The sequence below is a fragment of the Rutidosis leptorrhynchoides genome, chromosome 2 (assembly GCF_046630445.1).
Source record: "Rutidosis leptorrhynchoides isolate AG116_Rl617_1_P2 chromosome 2, CSIRO_AGI_Rlap_v1, whole genome shotgun sequence".
NCBI lineage: Eukaryota > Viridiplantae > Streptophyta > Magnoliopsida > Asterales > Asteraceae > Rutidosis > Rutidosis leptorrhynchoides.
In genome coordinates this window covers 663,063,898-663,079,165 of record NC_092334.1, presented here as the reverse complement: position 1 = coordinate 663,079,165, position 15,268 = coordinate 663,063,898, and the positions used below count along the sequence as shown (strand labels likewise).

At 34.9% G+C, this 15,268-nt stretch overlaps 3 protein-coding genes across 3 annotated transcripts; 1 reads left to right on the top strand and 2 right to left on the bottom strand.

Moving 5' to 3' along the window:
• Nucleotides 1-308: 308 nt before the first annotated feature.
• On the bottom strand, nucleotides 309-781 carry LOC139890223 (uncharacterized). Its single transcript, XM_071873119.1, has 2 exons — nucleotides 409-781; nucleotides 309-361 (listed from the first exon to the last, which is right to left on the bottom strand). Exons 1-2 carry the CDS (start codon nucleotides 779-781, stop codon nucleotides 309-311), a joined length of 426 nt encoding a protein of 141 aa, XP_071729220.1.
• A 6,885-nt stretch (nucleotides 782-7,666) lies between these two features.
• LOC139893882 (AT-hook motif nuclear-localized protein 16-like) lies at nucleotides 7,667-8,326 on the top strand. The gene has a single exon (XM_071877080.1). It carries the CDS (start codon nucleotides 7,667-7,669, stop codon nucleotides 8,324-8,326), a length of 660 nt encoding a protein of 219 aa, XP_071733181.1.
• Nucleotides 8,327-8,557: 231 nt separating this feature from the next.
• Nucleotides 8,558-12,226, bottom strand: LOC139890222 (replication protein A 70 kDa DNA-binding subunit B-like). Its single transcript, XM_071873118.1, has 11 exons — nucleotides 12,020-12,226; nucleotides 11,388-11,534; nucleotides 11,110-11,271; nucleotides 10,588-10,765; nucleotides 10,234-10,504; nucleotides 10,048-10,150; nucleotides 9,648-9,772; nucleotides 9,331-9,554; nucleotides 9,060-9,220; nucleotides 8,843-8,963; nucleotides 8,558-8,749 (listed from the first exon to the last, which is right to left on the bottom strand). Exons 1-11 carry the CDS (start codon nucleotides 12,145-12,147, stop codon nucleotides 8,558-8,560), a joined length of 1,812 nt encoding a protein of 603 aa, XP_071729219.1. The 5' UTR covers nucleotides 12,148-12,226.
• Between the last annotated feature and the right edge of the window lie 3,042 nt (nucleotides 12,227-15,268).

Here is a 15,268-nt window from a genome sequence, read left to right as displayed (position 1 = left end):
TTAGTACATTTAAGATTAGGATTGGGACCTCTTTTCACAATATTGTTTTGATTTGCAGTGAGTTTTTTATTAAAAGCAGAAGCAAGAGGCTTCTTGATAGAATGTTGTGAAGTAATTCTATGAGACTCTTCCCTAGAAAGAATAGAATATGCAGTTTTGACAGAAGGAAGAGGATCTGTTGTTAAGATATTACTTCTGATTGAATGATAGGAATCATCCAACCCCATTAGAAATTGCATTAGTTTAATCATTGCATGATGTGCTTTTAGATCATCGGTATTATCAGGTATTTCAACCATAGCATCAAATTATTTCCACAAAGAATTAAGAGAATGATAATACTCAGAAAGAGTAGAACCTCCTGAGTTAAAGAATTAATTTTCTGATGTAAATTAAAAACCATAGAACCATCAACTCTATCATAAGTTTCTTTTAACTCAAGCCAAATCTCAGAAGCAATTGTAGAAAAAACTTGACCAAGATAAAATTCTTCTGAGATTGACCCAAGAATCCATGAAAGAACAACAGAATTACATCTTTCCCATTGATTACCCAAAGCTACATCAGTTGCATGTTTCTTGACAGATCCATCCAAAAAACCAAATTTATTTTTAGTTTTTAAAGCCAATGTCATAGCACATTTCCAAACTCTAAAGTTTTTAGTACCAAGAAGTTTAAAAGTAATAATAGGTGTACTAGTAATATCACTAGCATGTAAAAATAGTGGATCAGTGAAATCCAATTTTGAAATTGGATTATCTGATGTAGTTGCATCCCCCATTGAAATAAACAATAAAGATCAACAAATAACACAAAAGAAAATCCTATTACACAACTGTGCTTGATCAGGTTTTCACCAGTTTCAAGAACTGGGATCAAGAGTTGGGCATAGTTGATGTCTCTTTTACAAAGAAAACAAGGTTAGAACAGTTCAATAGATAAAGAAGGGTTAGAAGTAACCAGATTCAATATCAATTGAATATGCACAGCGGAAGAAAGAAAAAACGGATGAATGAAGTCACGAAACCCTAATTTGGAAAACTTGATCTTCAAACCAATAAAAGGCTTCGACGATCTATAACCACACCAACAGATCTTGAATAACCAGAATAAATCAACCAATATAACACCAGAAGAAGAAACAACCCCAAATCACAGAAACCCTAATTTTAGGGTTCTTGTAAAAACACTTGAATCGAACGAATCAGATCACCAACAGAGATCAAGCCGCTCTGATACCATGTAAAATTATATAAACACAACACCAAATCTTCAACAATCAACTTAATCAACTTTATTAAACCAAACGAATCACATTAACAATCAAATACACAAGATCAATTGTTCAAGTTATGTTGAACAATTGTAATAACAGAAACAAGAAATCAGAAATAACAGATTCAAGATTATTGAATCTTTACAGATCGATTAGATGATGAAGATGAATAAAACCCTAGAATAGAGAGAATACGTATTTGTGTGTGTGTTAATCTGAGAACTGAATGAATAAAATAAAGGCATAAGCCTTGTATAAATACCAAGACCTATTTTACTAAATGGATAATAGGTTGGGCCTTCAGCATAAGCCCAATACTTGAAAATAAGCCCAGAAGAGAATAAATCCACAATTCTGCAGTCCAAGAGCCCATCTGCTACACTTTAAGATCGCAAGCTCAACTATTACACTTTAAGAACACATTCAACAATCTTTATCAACATCAAAAAATACCTACACACACCAAACTAAGTTAGAACAAATAAGATTGATAAAAAATAACAAGTATCCTTTTTAACAAAAACCCCCTATTGTTTATTAATCTATGAGTCTTCTGAACTCAAATCACATACCACTAGTTTATTGTAATGATGAAATTGTGCAAGTAGATAATCCTGGAGAAAAAGGTATTGCAGTTTATCGTTATAGTGATGATAATAGTATGTTAATTATAGAGTACTTAATGTGATTGAAAATTTATGTTAGTAATTTCTGACTGTTTATTTTATTTTTTATCTTGACTTAATTACACGGCCAAGTATCAATGATGCTTCATCTTTTGCAGAAAAAGATAGATGATAAATGGATATAGAGTAAAAGGCATTTAAATGTATTTAATAATGATTAAATAAAGAAAATGGGTAAATTTGAGGAATTCCTAGATTTAAGTTTGAGATATATGATATTAGAGTGTTATTTGGGAAATATGTACTATTGATGTTTAGTAGGGGGATATATGCTATTCTCCCTTTATTTTCATTCGGGTTAATGAGTGATCCGATTTTAATGAAGTGGATCGGTTCTACCATAAAAGGTGATGGGCGTCGAAGTACCCGTCAAAAATGAACTAAATACTCTAGAATAGCTAGAGTAAGTAGGATTCGTTCCACGAGAGATTGTGGTCAAAAGCAAGCAATTTTCACGAATTTGTGTTAATTAAACTAAGTACTTTTACTAATTATATGAAATAATACTTAAGCTTTAATGGTTTTAAGCAAAGAGCATAAACAAAAGATCAAAAACACAAAGTGTTAATCAATGAATTAAAAACTTTTATCCCTTCCAAATCCCAATTAAGTATCATTCATTCAAACAAACATGTGTGCTATCAAGTTATTATCTAAATCACATAGACATGAACTCTTAAATTCGTTAAAGTAATTATCTTGGGCACGATTATGTAACCTAAACACTTGTCTTTATCCCTAATCTAAATTAACACTAAGTGGATCCAGCACAATTGTTAAATCACAATAATACGTCTTGCAATAATCAAAATCAACCAACTTGCATTAAACAATCTCTTGAACGGTTTACAAAATCATAAATCAAAAGATTTTTCATTGTAATATTACAAACCACACACATAATTGAATGAATAAACAATACATTAAAAGTTCATTGGAAGGAATAAAGTAAGGAGATTAGCCTTACATATTGATGATGATGAACACTGTGATAGAAGGATGAATCATGATGAGTGCCTTTAATCTTGACTTCAATCTTTGAAGAGTGATGAACTTTTATATTAAGGTGTGTGTTTTAGGGCTCTAAAACTGATGGAAAAGGTCCCCAATTCGTGGTTAAGGGTTTCCTTTATATAGGGAATGAATAACTTGTTCCCAAAGCAAAAATCTCTCAAAATTCGGCTGCGGTAAAATTGCACTGGCGTAATTTACGCTGGCCTGGCGTAAATTACGCCACCATGTGAAATCCAGGCGTAATTTTACGTTGCAAAGTGCACTTTTTTCTGATTTCATTCAAATCCTGGCGTAAAAGGCTGGCGTAATTTACTCTGGTGTGGCGTAAATTACTCCAGTGTTAAAATGCTGATTTTTTTCTACTTTTCGCGAAATCGTCTTCAATTACCGTTTTTCACCAAAAACTCGTATATTCTTCCATTAGCTTCCAAATACCTCTAACTTTTGTCATTTATAAACCATAATACGCGTAAAATATGGAATGATCAAAAGGTTTCCTTCGGATTTTATAACTAAGTTAAACATGTCAATTTGGCTTGGTGATACGATCCCTGTTGCGGTTCCATGTGAATTAAATAACGAAATCTTGGATGTTGCAGCTTCTGGTTCAAGTCATTTGATTAATCCTGATAGGCTTAGGCCTTATTACAACCATTTTGATAATGTAAAACACAAGTTGCAATCTCATATTCATCATTCTGTCGTTAACGATGGAGGAGAAAATGATTCAGTTACCGATCAAAACCATCATGTTTGGATTGTTAAGTCGGGATGAGATTTTAGATAATGAAGATGATGCTTTTGTTCCTAGTAAAGGAGTAGGAGTTGGTACTTCATCGAGTTCGGTTCATTTTGATTCATCATTGCTTCCGGCATATGATAAGCGGGTCAAGTTGGGAGTAGTAGAGTTGTTCGTTCGGATGAACAGGAGGTTGTGGGTAACTAATTTTGCCTTCATCGCCCCTAAATTCGATAAACCCCAAGAGAAGAAGCAAATGTCCGCGGAGGCGTTTTGCAGATGTCACGATGAGCATGGAGGGAGAACCGGTGAAGGTGATTCTCTTCAACTCCAACGACCCTCCTAAGGCCCCGATCGAAAGTAAAAAAACAAAAGAAGAAACTTGCGGTGGTAGGTGTCGAGAGAGAATTCAATTCGGCGAGCTTATTAAAGACATTTGAGTTCGGGTTTAATGGTTTCGTTTTGTTGTTAGCTTTAGATGGTTTCTAATCTTTTCGTTTGCTTGTTAAGATTGGTCATCCTTTTGTTGTAGTGTGTTTTTTGGTTTGGTTTTGCTTGTATCGTTGTGGTTCATTGTAGGTTTGTTTTTTGCCCCGATTAATTAGCGTTGTGGTTTTTAATCTTTTAGAGGCTTCATTATTTTGATAGAACTACTTCTCTGACTTTTTCTATTTTTTTACTCTAAAAAGTACTCGTAGTAATTTCATACACGGTATGTTAAAATATAAACACAGCATATAACAAAACCCCAATTGTAAAACCCTAATTTATACCCCCATCTTTCTCATACACAAACGCGCACTTTTTTAGGTTTTGCGATGGCCGACGCTGTGGACAAAATCAAAGCTTTCATGAAATCTCAAATTTACGATGAAGAAAATTGGGCTCTTAACTCGGTAATTTCTTTCGTTTGTTGATTATCCATACATATTGTTTTTTGTGTATATTTAAAAGCCTGTAATCGTTACAATATGTGATTTGTGCAAATTGTATTTTCGTTTGGTATTTTCAATTGAGCTTATTTTTTTAGGGGTTAGTGTTTGTATCTTTGTGATCTACATTAAATGCTGTGGTTATTAGTATATATTAGTTTTTTAGGCCATTTGCAATAAGATTTGTTTTATTATATGCTTTGTGTAAATTATATGTTGTGTTGATTTTATGACACGTCTGTTTTGTAGCTGTTCTGTACTGAACTTGAGCTAATATATCCCGATATTTTGATAATGATACGCATTTTATGCTGGTTAATGATTTGGCAGTTAAGATGATGTTAATATGGAAAACTAGTCAGTGATGAATGAATCAAATGGGGTCGAATTAAATATAACAAGTTATCTCAATATAATCCATAGAGTTTCAAAATAGACAGATTGTACACGGGGTAAAATGGAGTCTTTATGGTCGTTTTATATCATTTTGGTTCTGTTCTTTTTACCGATTATCTTGAGATCGTTGGGGTTGTTGACATGTTGTATTGATATTGCAAGTGATAAAATCATCCTTGAGCATAATCAGAAATAAAAAAATAAAAATAAAAAAAAACAAATAGTATTGTTTTTCATTACGGAGACATATTTGTGGTTGATTGATAGTTTTACTAATTAGTTGTTGACTGATGCAGACACTAATATTATTCTTGTTATGTTGCAGAAAGTGATCCGTGCTGTAGGCCTGTTTGCTGGATCCATTGTTCTGATGCGAAATTTTGGTGATCTCATGGCAATTTGAAGATGAATGCTGTATCTCTTCTATTGTTTCTTATTAAACCATGATTCTTACTTATAATGGGCATTTATTTGATGCTTATAGATCTTTAACCTTTTGAGACTCCTTTTCATCTATGGATACTTTTCTAGATGCCGAAAGTAACCTAGTGTCTGATTTTTATTTTTTTTTTGTTTTGTGACAATGATTTATTGTGTTATCATGGAAATACCAACTATTTTGGGTAATAATGTTCTGTTGTAGCTCCTTTACTTGCCAAAGAGCCATATTATTAATGATCATCTGTAGTCATTGACATATTCTAATGAATAATCTGTTAGCTTCCCCAAAAGAAACGTTAAAGGCTCAAGCTTTTCTCACCAGGAAATGAACAATTTCATTACTTTTACAATAGTTGGTTGGTTGTCGTACAAAGGTATTTATAATCCTGCAAGACTTCATACCTTTGCATCAAACAATCATGTAGCGTCATTTGAGCTTAAAAAGTACTAATATATCAAGCTCGCCTTTACATTTTTCATTTTTGACTGCATAAATTGCTATTGATCAACTCGACAGTTTATATATATTCGTCTATTTTAACAAAGGAATATTGAAAATTGCTTGCTAAAAGCACGAAGAAGATTGGTAACGGTGTTCAGGCTCAACGTATTCCCACATGAGTTAACCAGAGAAAATCACTGAATATTCGTCTGACGGTGCTCACCAGAAGTGGAGTCATTCACCCGATCATATTTGTGCTACGTGTCGGGAGGAAATCACGGTTCCCGCAGGTAACGCGACCAACTGGGAAAACTCTCATGAGGTTCGAACGCAAGACGTTACGCAACCTCAATATAACACTGAGTTAGGCGCACAAGTGTATTTTTTTCTCCGCGACGGAACTAGAACCTATAACCTAGGTTAATGAGCCTCCTTGATCCCGCTGACCAGAAAAACCCTTCGGTATAATTTAAAATGGATTAGAACCTTTAAAAATCAAAGGTCTTCTAGCGACTTTGGGTTTGGAACGTCGGGAATGTCAGAGCGGGAACTCAGAGCAGAGTAGGGAACACGGGATTTCGGCATTCTCGAAGGGAATTTTTCTTTTTTTCTTTTTTTAACAGCATTACGGGATCACTCATGGGGACTTAACCACTCACGCGTTCATCTCCCACAGTTGCATAACCCGCCTCCAACTACTACCCAGGGGGAAACCCGACCCAATTCGAGGGCATGGGCGGTAAAACCCCCCCTCCCCCACTGTCCCTGCAACGTGATGTGCGGAAGGAACCCTTGATTCAAGGGTAAAGGGGAAACCTTGTGTGCAATGCTGCACCCCAGAGTCGAACTTTTGACCTTTTCGCTAAGAGAGGTAGGTCACTACCACATGAACTACAACGCAAGGTTCTCGAAGGGGAATTTTGAAGGAATCTTGTCCACTTCTGGTGCTCCAAGGACCTTGTAAAGGCTCAAAGTAGAGTAGTAATTTGTCAACACTAACAACTCTCATGACCGGTGAGTATGTAACACTATTATGGTGCAACGAAACCGAAACAAGGAACCATAATCGTAAACCATATCAGATTGTGTATCCGGTTCAAACGTTTAGCATAATGATTCAAAGCAATTTCTTGCATCTATTAATTCTATTAATGTTAAAGAAAAGATAAAAAGTAGTTTTGGCAGGATGGTTATCTAACCGAAAGTGTGTGCAGCTCATTTTGATATCGTTTCGTTTGATGTTACCGTTTTTCATAAGTGTTTGTACGCACGTTCCTATGTGGAAACATAATAGACTTGTTCATTTTTAGTGCCACATCATATATGTTGTTTTTGAATCTGAATCATGAATCACCCTGTATGATTCATCTATATAAACGGTGACACATTAGTTACTGCTTATAACGATAAGAGTAAATGTTGGAATGTGAAAAACGCTGACACGTCACTTCATGGGACGAACACCTTATCATCTTAGGCTTGGTCGACTACATAATTTGATTTGATTGCATTTATTTATATTTATATTTTCAATAAACAAGAGTCAAGTTGAAGTTAATAATCTTTGGTAGTTAAAATTTAGGAGCTTAAAACAGGTTATAATAATACATTTAGTTTTACTTAACCATCTCCTACTTTTAAGTCATTCTTTTGATTTTTCATCATAATTTATATCCATCCTAATCTCCCTACTTAAACACAACCCTAACCAGTCACCGTGCAGATCACAATCATTCAATCATGGCTAATGGTGCAATGGACCATGCGGCTACAGGCGACCATGTCACAAGAAGGTCAAGAGGCAGACCCGCAGGCTCTAAAAACAAACCCAAACCACCCATCATCATCACTAGAGAAAGTGCCAACACACTTCGGGCTCACGCCATGGAGGTTAGCCCTGGGTGTGATGTGTGCGAGAGCTTAGCCAATTTCGCTAGAAAAAAACAATGTGGCATCTCCGTATTAAGTGCCACCGGCTGCGTGACTAGCGTTACATTACGCCAACCATCCCAATCTTCCGGAAGCGGGCCCATCGTCACGCTCCATGGTCAGTTTGAGATTTTGTCACTGATCGGTTCGGTACTACCACCACCAGCTCCACCAGGTGTCACTGGGTTAGATATTTATCTAGCTGGACCGCAGGGTCAGCTAGTAGGTGGGCCCATCTCAGGCCCTCTGATAGCCTTCGGACCTGTTGTTATCATGGCTGCCACTTTTATGAATGCAACATTCGATAGGCTCACAAATGAAAAAGATGAACCAGCACCGGTTACAACAGTTGCACATAATCAACACATAATCAGTGTTTCGGAAAAGTACCGGACCCCACAAAACCTTGATGTGTGCCCAACTACCAAGATTCATTCGTGGTCAGCTGCCCAACCGCTTTCAAAGACTTAGTAACATCATGTATTGGTAGTTGATATTATAGATTTTTAAAAGTTCAGATATGAAGAACGATAGAAAGATGTTGAGAAAACTAGATACTTTGTGTACTTCCAAATTTCATAAATTACAATATTTGATATTCAAAAGTGCAATTGGCATAGAATAACATAATGAAACAGACATAACTATAATCATCCAAGAAAACCGAAGTTACTTAAATACATCTTTGACTGTTAAAAAGTTTCAAACTTTCATTGAAGATATTTCATCCAGCAAGAACTTAGATTCAGCTGCAAAATCAACTGGAGTAACAGACTTAACGGTGATCCTTTGTTTTTTCTCGTTGTTGTACTCTCGTGGTGCAACCATCACCCGGAAAACGTATGGGACCCATGTTGCCTTCTTAAGTTGTGTGTGGAAATCATTTGCATCATCCTGCAAATATCAAAAAATATAAATTAGAAGATTAAAAAAAAATCTTTACATCAACACAAGTATCAAGCTTGATGTACAAGATTCATGGTTTACCTGTGACTTCATCCTATCAAGCTCATCAGCTGAGCATTCGAGTATTTTTTCAGCATCATCACTAAAAACAGAAAACCAAGCTCCACCACTTACATCAGAAAACTTTGCACTCATTATATACCTGAAATCACCACAAATTTGTAACATTGTTATGTGATGATGACTAACATTAACAATTAGTACAGTAATTAATGCATTCAATGTAACCATCACAGACCTCAAACTGCAGTCAGCTTCATTCTTTTGGCATGCTTCACACCAATAACCAGATCCAATAGCTTCATTAACTTTCTTGTTACAGGTCTTGCATGCTCGATAGTACATGGCTTGATCAGCTTTGATCATACTCATACAAGCTCTCGTGGAGTAAAACACAGGCTGCCAAACAAAAAGATTCCATTTTTTTCACAAAATGAACAATTATTATTATTATTCATGAATAATATTTGATGGTAAGTTTGTTATTTATCTTAATGTATGTATGGTACCTTTTCTTCACCCAAAGATGGGTTGCTGGTTATATGGGCAAGTGTCACACGGTCAGAATATATCGACCTGCCGCCATTTTTCATTGAAGGGCTTAAAGCAGCACTAGCAGATTCTAATGAAGTTTCTTTGCCTTCTGAACTATACCACGATCGTAACTTTTGAGAATCTGGGGTATCCGGATTAATTTCTATGATACTTTTACCAATTGTTGACAAAGATACCCCTGCAGAAAAAAAAAATTAGCATATGATGTTAATACACCTAATAATTTACATAAATAACTACTATTGCGACAGATTAGAAGAAGTATTGTTACCTGAAAAATCTGATACACGTAGAGATTTTATGGCAACTATAGGCGAGTCATCAGCCATTTCTAAAAGTTTCTGGCCAAGATCAGTTGCTAAAGCATTCCACAAAGACACAACTACAGTCTTTTTCCTGAAATATGAATGTTTCAACTTAAGCATAGGTAAGAAAGGGTAACTAATACAATTAGAGGTGAGAATAGCAAACTTTTAACTTCTTAAAGATGGGTTGTTTTTCAAAAAAATATGTAAAAACTATGATACATTGATTGGTTGACTCATTAAGGCATTAGCCACTAACAGATGGGTTGTTTGACTCATTAAGCACTGACCCACCCAACCCAACCTGCATATTTTGCCACATCAAAGACTAAACAGTAATAAGTACAAAGGTATAAGTAGTTTTACGTGTCATCTGCAATGACTATGTCACGTTTTGGGATGCTCTCATTATCAATTTTCCGACGAATGCTCATTGTTGGAGAGACACTTTGCACAACACCAATAACATCTGTAATCATAGATATTTCAAAGTTGTCATATATGTAGTCAATAAAGAGGATTATGTGAAAATCTTAAAGTTAAAGCTTATACCAATAAGCTCCTTCTGGTTAATGTATGGTCCCAACTGATCAATTGGGACAAAATTGAACTTGGTTTCAGGGATAAAAGCAACTTCATTCATTGCCTCTTCTACTTGAGAACTTTCATTTAAAGTCATTTCATAGTCATTGTGCACAGTCTTGTATTGCTTGTTAGCCACCTTTAAAGTTCCTTTTGATATGTAATAAACTTTTCCCATTTGGAAGACATCAATGAACTTATTTGCAGCCGAGTTAAACATGGTTGCTTGAATTTGAGTACCCTGAAAAAAAAGTTGGTCAATTATTGTATTAACTTGCAATTTGTAAAACAAGCAACTTTATATTTAAAGAAGAAAACACTTACATCTTCATCAGTTAGCTCCACGTTAAAAACACAACCTTCCCCTTTCGCATTCTTGTAATGACGCATGGCCCCTTTAGATGTTACACGAACCTTTATCGTCCAGTTTCCTTGATAAGGGTTTAATGAAGCAAGTGGGTGAACCCTTCTAGTAATCGACATTCGTGCAGAGGGTGCATTGCTGCAAATAAATAGAGCAACCAATTAATTAAATACAATAAAAAGATGAAAAATGGCTAAATTTTTAAACTTTTATGCAGCTAAAATTCAGATGCAAACCAACATAATACAGAGTATAAAACTACACAAGGAGTACTTAAATTATCTTTATTCTTGCCACAAAATATATGTGTGTTAAGCATTTTTTTACATTACTTGATCTGACCTTTTTATTTTATCACATACCAAAAAATCAGCTTTTTAAAACTCATATCAAAATGATTTGAAAAAATAGTGATTAGGGTTCTAGTTACTCAACTCAAAAGCATAAATCAAATGAATTTTAACATAGAAAAACTAACTTACTTTCCATTTTGCTCATGGATAATTTGAGCAGCAGATTTAGTAACAACTTCTTGCTTTGGTTTCAACACAATGCCACACCCTTCATTCTTCACCTCTACCTCCACTTTAACTTCCTTCTCCAAAGGAGGAGATACTGCTTCACATTTTATCACAATCAAATACCTAAAGAGCACCAAAAAGTAGATTATTTTAAGCTATATATAAATATAAATCACCAATGCTAATTTCATTTCAGTTGAACTTTAAAACAAAAGCATAAATGCAACTAAAATTCTTACTTTTCATTCTTGTTAGGAATGTCATTAAGAGTGTAATCAATAACATGAATGAGTCCCAGATTTTGAATGTTGCCACTGATAACTTCAGATGCCAAACTGGACTGCAATATTGCATTCAACTTCATATTTCCATCACTCGCGGTAAACCTATTAATCATACATACATTTTAATCTTAATAACGCAAATAGCATCACACCGGTTATTATTGCTAAAGAAGATATTAATATAACATAGAGGTTCATAGATCTACAAATTGGTACCATTAGACATGGAAATATTTAAATCAACTGCTTAATTTAATAGGAAAAACGCCAATACACATTCTTATATAAGCTGAAATTGGTACTGATAAATCTCTAAATAAAGCGTGTATACAAAAAAGTAGAAACAAATTAAATTAAAACATATACATGTGTTATGTGTATTAGTGTTAAATACATACTTTAGATTAAAAAAAAAAACAATACAATTAATATACAAAACCCTAACCTAACAATCATATCATCTCCGAGTGAAATGAAACCCTAATTCACATTAACTAGATCAATCTTCATGAAACTAAATCAAACTAAACGAAACATCAAACACAAACTATAATAAACAATCGAGACAGAGACGTATAGAAACTTACGTATATTTGTTACCAATAGGTTTGATATCAAGCACTTGAACAACAATTTCTGGTAAATCAGCAGCAGTTTCTGGATTAGGGTTTGACAATATCTTCGAAATCGCATCTGAGCTCACCGATTTTGCCATCTCCTTAAATTAAATTCAAAATCAAAACAAAAATTAAGAAACTCTGGTATCTCTGTGTTTATTTTTTTCTCACTGTAGATCTGCTGTGAAATGAGTAGTTACATAGGAGTAGAAAGCAATGGAGGAAAATGGGGGCTTTTGTACAAGTGATTTTAGCGCCATTTTATTTATTGAAATTTTAAGATCTCCAGTTTTTGGAGTTTTCCCGGTGGTTTTCGCGCCCAATCTGTAAAGGGTTAATTGTGGCAAGTGTTTGATTTTTGCAAGTATTTTACATAACTGATCCCTCAACTTAGTTAAAATGACAGTTTTTGAATATTACATTACAACAAAAACAACAAAACTCAATACCACATAAGTGATGTATGGGAAAGTAAAAATATAGACAATCATTCCACCATCCGAGAATAAAGACAGGTCATTTTTCCACCCAGAGTGAAAACACTCTCAAAAGTAGAAAAAGTCATCTCTGTAACATCCTAGGCAAATCCCACATCGCCCACGAACATGAGTGATCATGGGATTATAAGGTAATACTCACGCTTAAATGACACAACGCGTTTTGGGACCACAGGCAGAGCAGATGTGTGAGTACGTTGCAGTTAAGCGTGCTCAGGCGAGAGCACTACCAGGATGGGTGACCTCCTGGGAAAGTGCTTCTCGTGTGTGGTAGCCAAGAAAAAGCCGTGCGCCTGCGGGCAAAGCGGACAATATTGTGGTCTTGTTAAGCTGGGGTGTTACAAAATGGTATCAGAGCCACTCATGTACCGTTGGGGGTGGTGGGGCAAACCTCATCGAGGACGATGAGTCCATAAGGGGGGTGAATGTAACACCCTAGGCAAATCCCACATCGCCCACGAACATGAGTGATCATGGGATTATAAGGTAATACTCACGCTTAAATGACACAACGCGTTTTGGGACCACAGGCAGAGCAGATGTGTGAGTACGTTGCAGTTAAGCGTGCTCAGGCGAGAGCACTACCAGGATGGGTGACCTCCTGGGAAAGTGCTTCTCGTGTGTGGTAGCCAAGAAAAAGCCGTGCGCCTGCGGGCAAAGCGGACAATATTGTGGTCATGTTAAGCTGGGGTGTTACAATCTCTCTCTCTATCCGACGGATAGAGAGATGAATGGACCTCCGACCAATAAGTACTAATGTAATATTTTTTTTTTTGGGCAAACATATGCTAAAATATTGGTAATATGGATATTTAAAATTACAGCAACAATATTCAATTCTACAAATGTGAATATTGGTACAGTTGTATTATGGCGTTACAGAAACGGAAGTATTTTCAATCCGAACAACTTTAAAAAATGTCACATTATAGATACAATTGTATCATCCTCTTACGATTGGCTTTCATCGAGATATAAGAATGCTAATCTTAATTGGAATGTTTGGTTACTTAATCCGCTTTCTTCCTTGTAATGTTCTAGCTTCTTGCTACTTTTTAATAAAATTTCTATGCTGATCTAAAAAAAAGAATATAGGTATATTTAATATACTCATTGTTAAATGTATAGATCAACACCTTTTTAACGTGAGTAATAAATCATTTGATAAACGTATCTTTTATGTTCACGTGTGGTTTTATTTAATGAAAAGCCAAGTCGTAAACACTACTTGTGAATTACTCGAGGGTAAATATTGATTCTATGTTATCATAAAAAACAGATGATTTTATCATGTCATTCCTACTACATTCTTTTAATACGAAGGATTTAGATTAGGACGATTGTCTGAGTTTAGTTAGGAAAGGTAGTGCTTGGCTACGGTTTAGTTATAACTAGTGTTCGAACCCTCGCTTCGCGCCGGGGTTCGGTTTTCAATGTATTATATTGCGTTTAGTTTGTAAAATTATTTCGTGGCTAAAGATGATATCGTTGAAGCGCAATTCGATTCGAACTAAAAGGTATAATCCGTGAAAGATTTAAATTTATTTTAAATTAGCAATATATGTACATCTCCGCGTTTCACTATGGAATTGTCGACTTTTAAAAAATTAACGCAAAATCGACGTGTATGAAAAGTACCTCAAATATTTAGCGTTTTTTAAAAAGCGTCTGTTTTGCGTATAGTTAGTGACAGTGTGCTCCTAAAATTATTTCGAGTTTAACGATGGTGTCAGAAAAATTTAACTCGTTGCGAGCGAGAAGATATGGCCCGTTGAATATTTGGGTGGAGTTTATTTAAAAATTTTTATGAAAATGAGTATTTGACACTTTGGGGTCGATTTTAATATTTCAACAAACTACGGGGGCTTTTTTGAAAAAAAAAAAAGGTGGGAAAAGGGAAAAAAAGTGAAAGGACGAAAACGCCCCTGGTGACTATTAATCGTTTTTGTCTATTAGGTAGTATATAAAGTATGTGGTCGATTTATAATGAATGAGAAGTTTAATGGTTAAAGTATAAAATGTTAAAAGTTTGTGGTAAATTTATAAAAGCTATAAAGTTAACTATTATATATTTTGAGGCTAAAATGTAAATAAGTAAAAGATTGGAGGTAGTTTGTGAAATTTGTGAGGTTACTATTCACTGTGGCTTTACCAAAGTTAACTAGTATGTATTTTGAGGCTAAAATGTAAATAACTAAAAGATTTGAGGTAGTTTGTGGAATTTGTGAGGTTACTATTCACTGTGGCTTTACCTTTTAGATATATAGATAGAATGTTTTGGTGCTAATATAATTCCTTAGTTTAATTACGAATAAAAATAAAGGATGTAAAGATTGATGAAAGATAAGTAGATGCAATCATTCCAATTTGAAAAAAAAGATCGGAAGGGTGTAGAGTTCATCCACTTCCTTTCCTTTCCTCTATCAAAACTTAGGAACGTAAATTATTTTTAGTTTTAACAGTTAAAAACAAATATTCTAATGCTTCGTTTGGTTCACGGAATCTAATGAGATTCCGGTGAAATTGGAATTGAATTTAAGCACGCCGCGTTCTAAATTTAGTTCCAATTCTGGCGGAATCCCATTGGATTCTGTGAGCCAAACGAAGCATAAGAGTTTCTTGAATTTCTATGCATAATGAATTCATATTGTGTGAGTCTGCTTAGCTCATAGGTTAGAGCATCGCATTTGTAATGTGATGGTCATCGGCTCAATTCCGATAA

What these genes read in the sequence shown, in the direction of transcription:
- LOC139890223 (XM_071873119.1), bottom strand. Translation starts at nt 781, where the DNA reads ATGGGGGATGCAACTACATCAGATAATCCAATTTCAAAATTGGATTTC. An exon ending in AACTTATGATAGAGTTGATG is followed by an intron (nt 362 to 408) that starts GTTCTATGGTTT and finishes TCTTTAACTCAG; the next exon opens with GAGGTTCTACTCTTTCTGAG.
- LOC139893882 (XM_071877080.1), top strand. Translation starts at nt 7,667, where the DNA reads ATGGCTAATGGTGCAATGGACCATGCGGCTACAGGCGACCATGTCACA.
- LOC139890222 (XM_071873118.1), bottom strand. Translation starts at nt 12,147, where the DNA reads ATGGCAAAATCGGTGAGCTCAGATGCGATTTCGAAGATATTGTCAAAC. An exon ending in ATTCCTAACAAGAATGAAAA is followed by an intron (nt 11,272 to 11,387) that starts GTAAGAATTTTA and finishes GGTGCTCTTTAG; the next exon opens with GTATTTGATTGTGATAAAAT. An exon ending in TAACCAGAAGGAGCTTATTG is followed by an intron (nt 10,151 to 10,233) that starts GTATAAGCTTTA and finishes CTATGATTACAG; the next exon opens with ATGTTATTGGTGTTGTGCAA.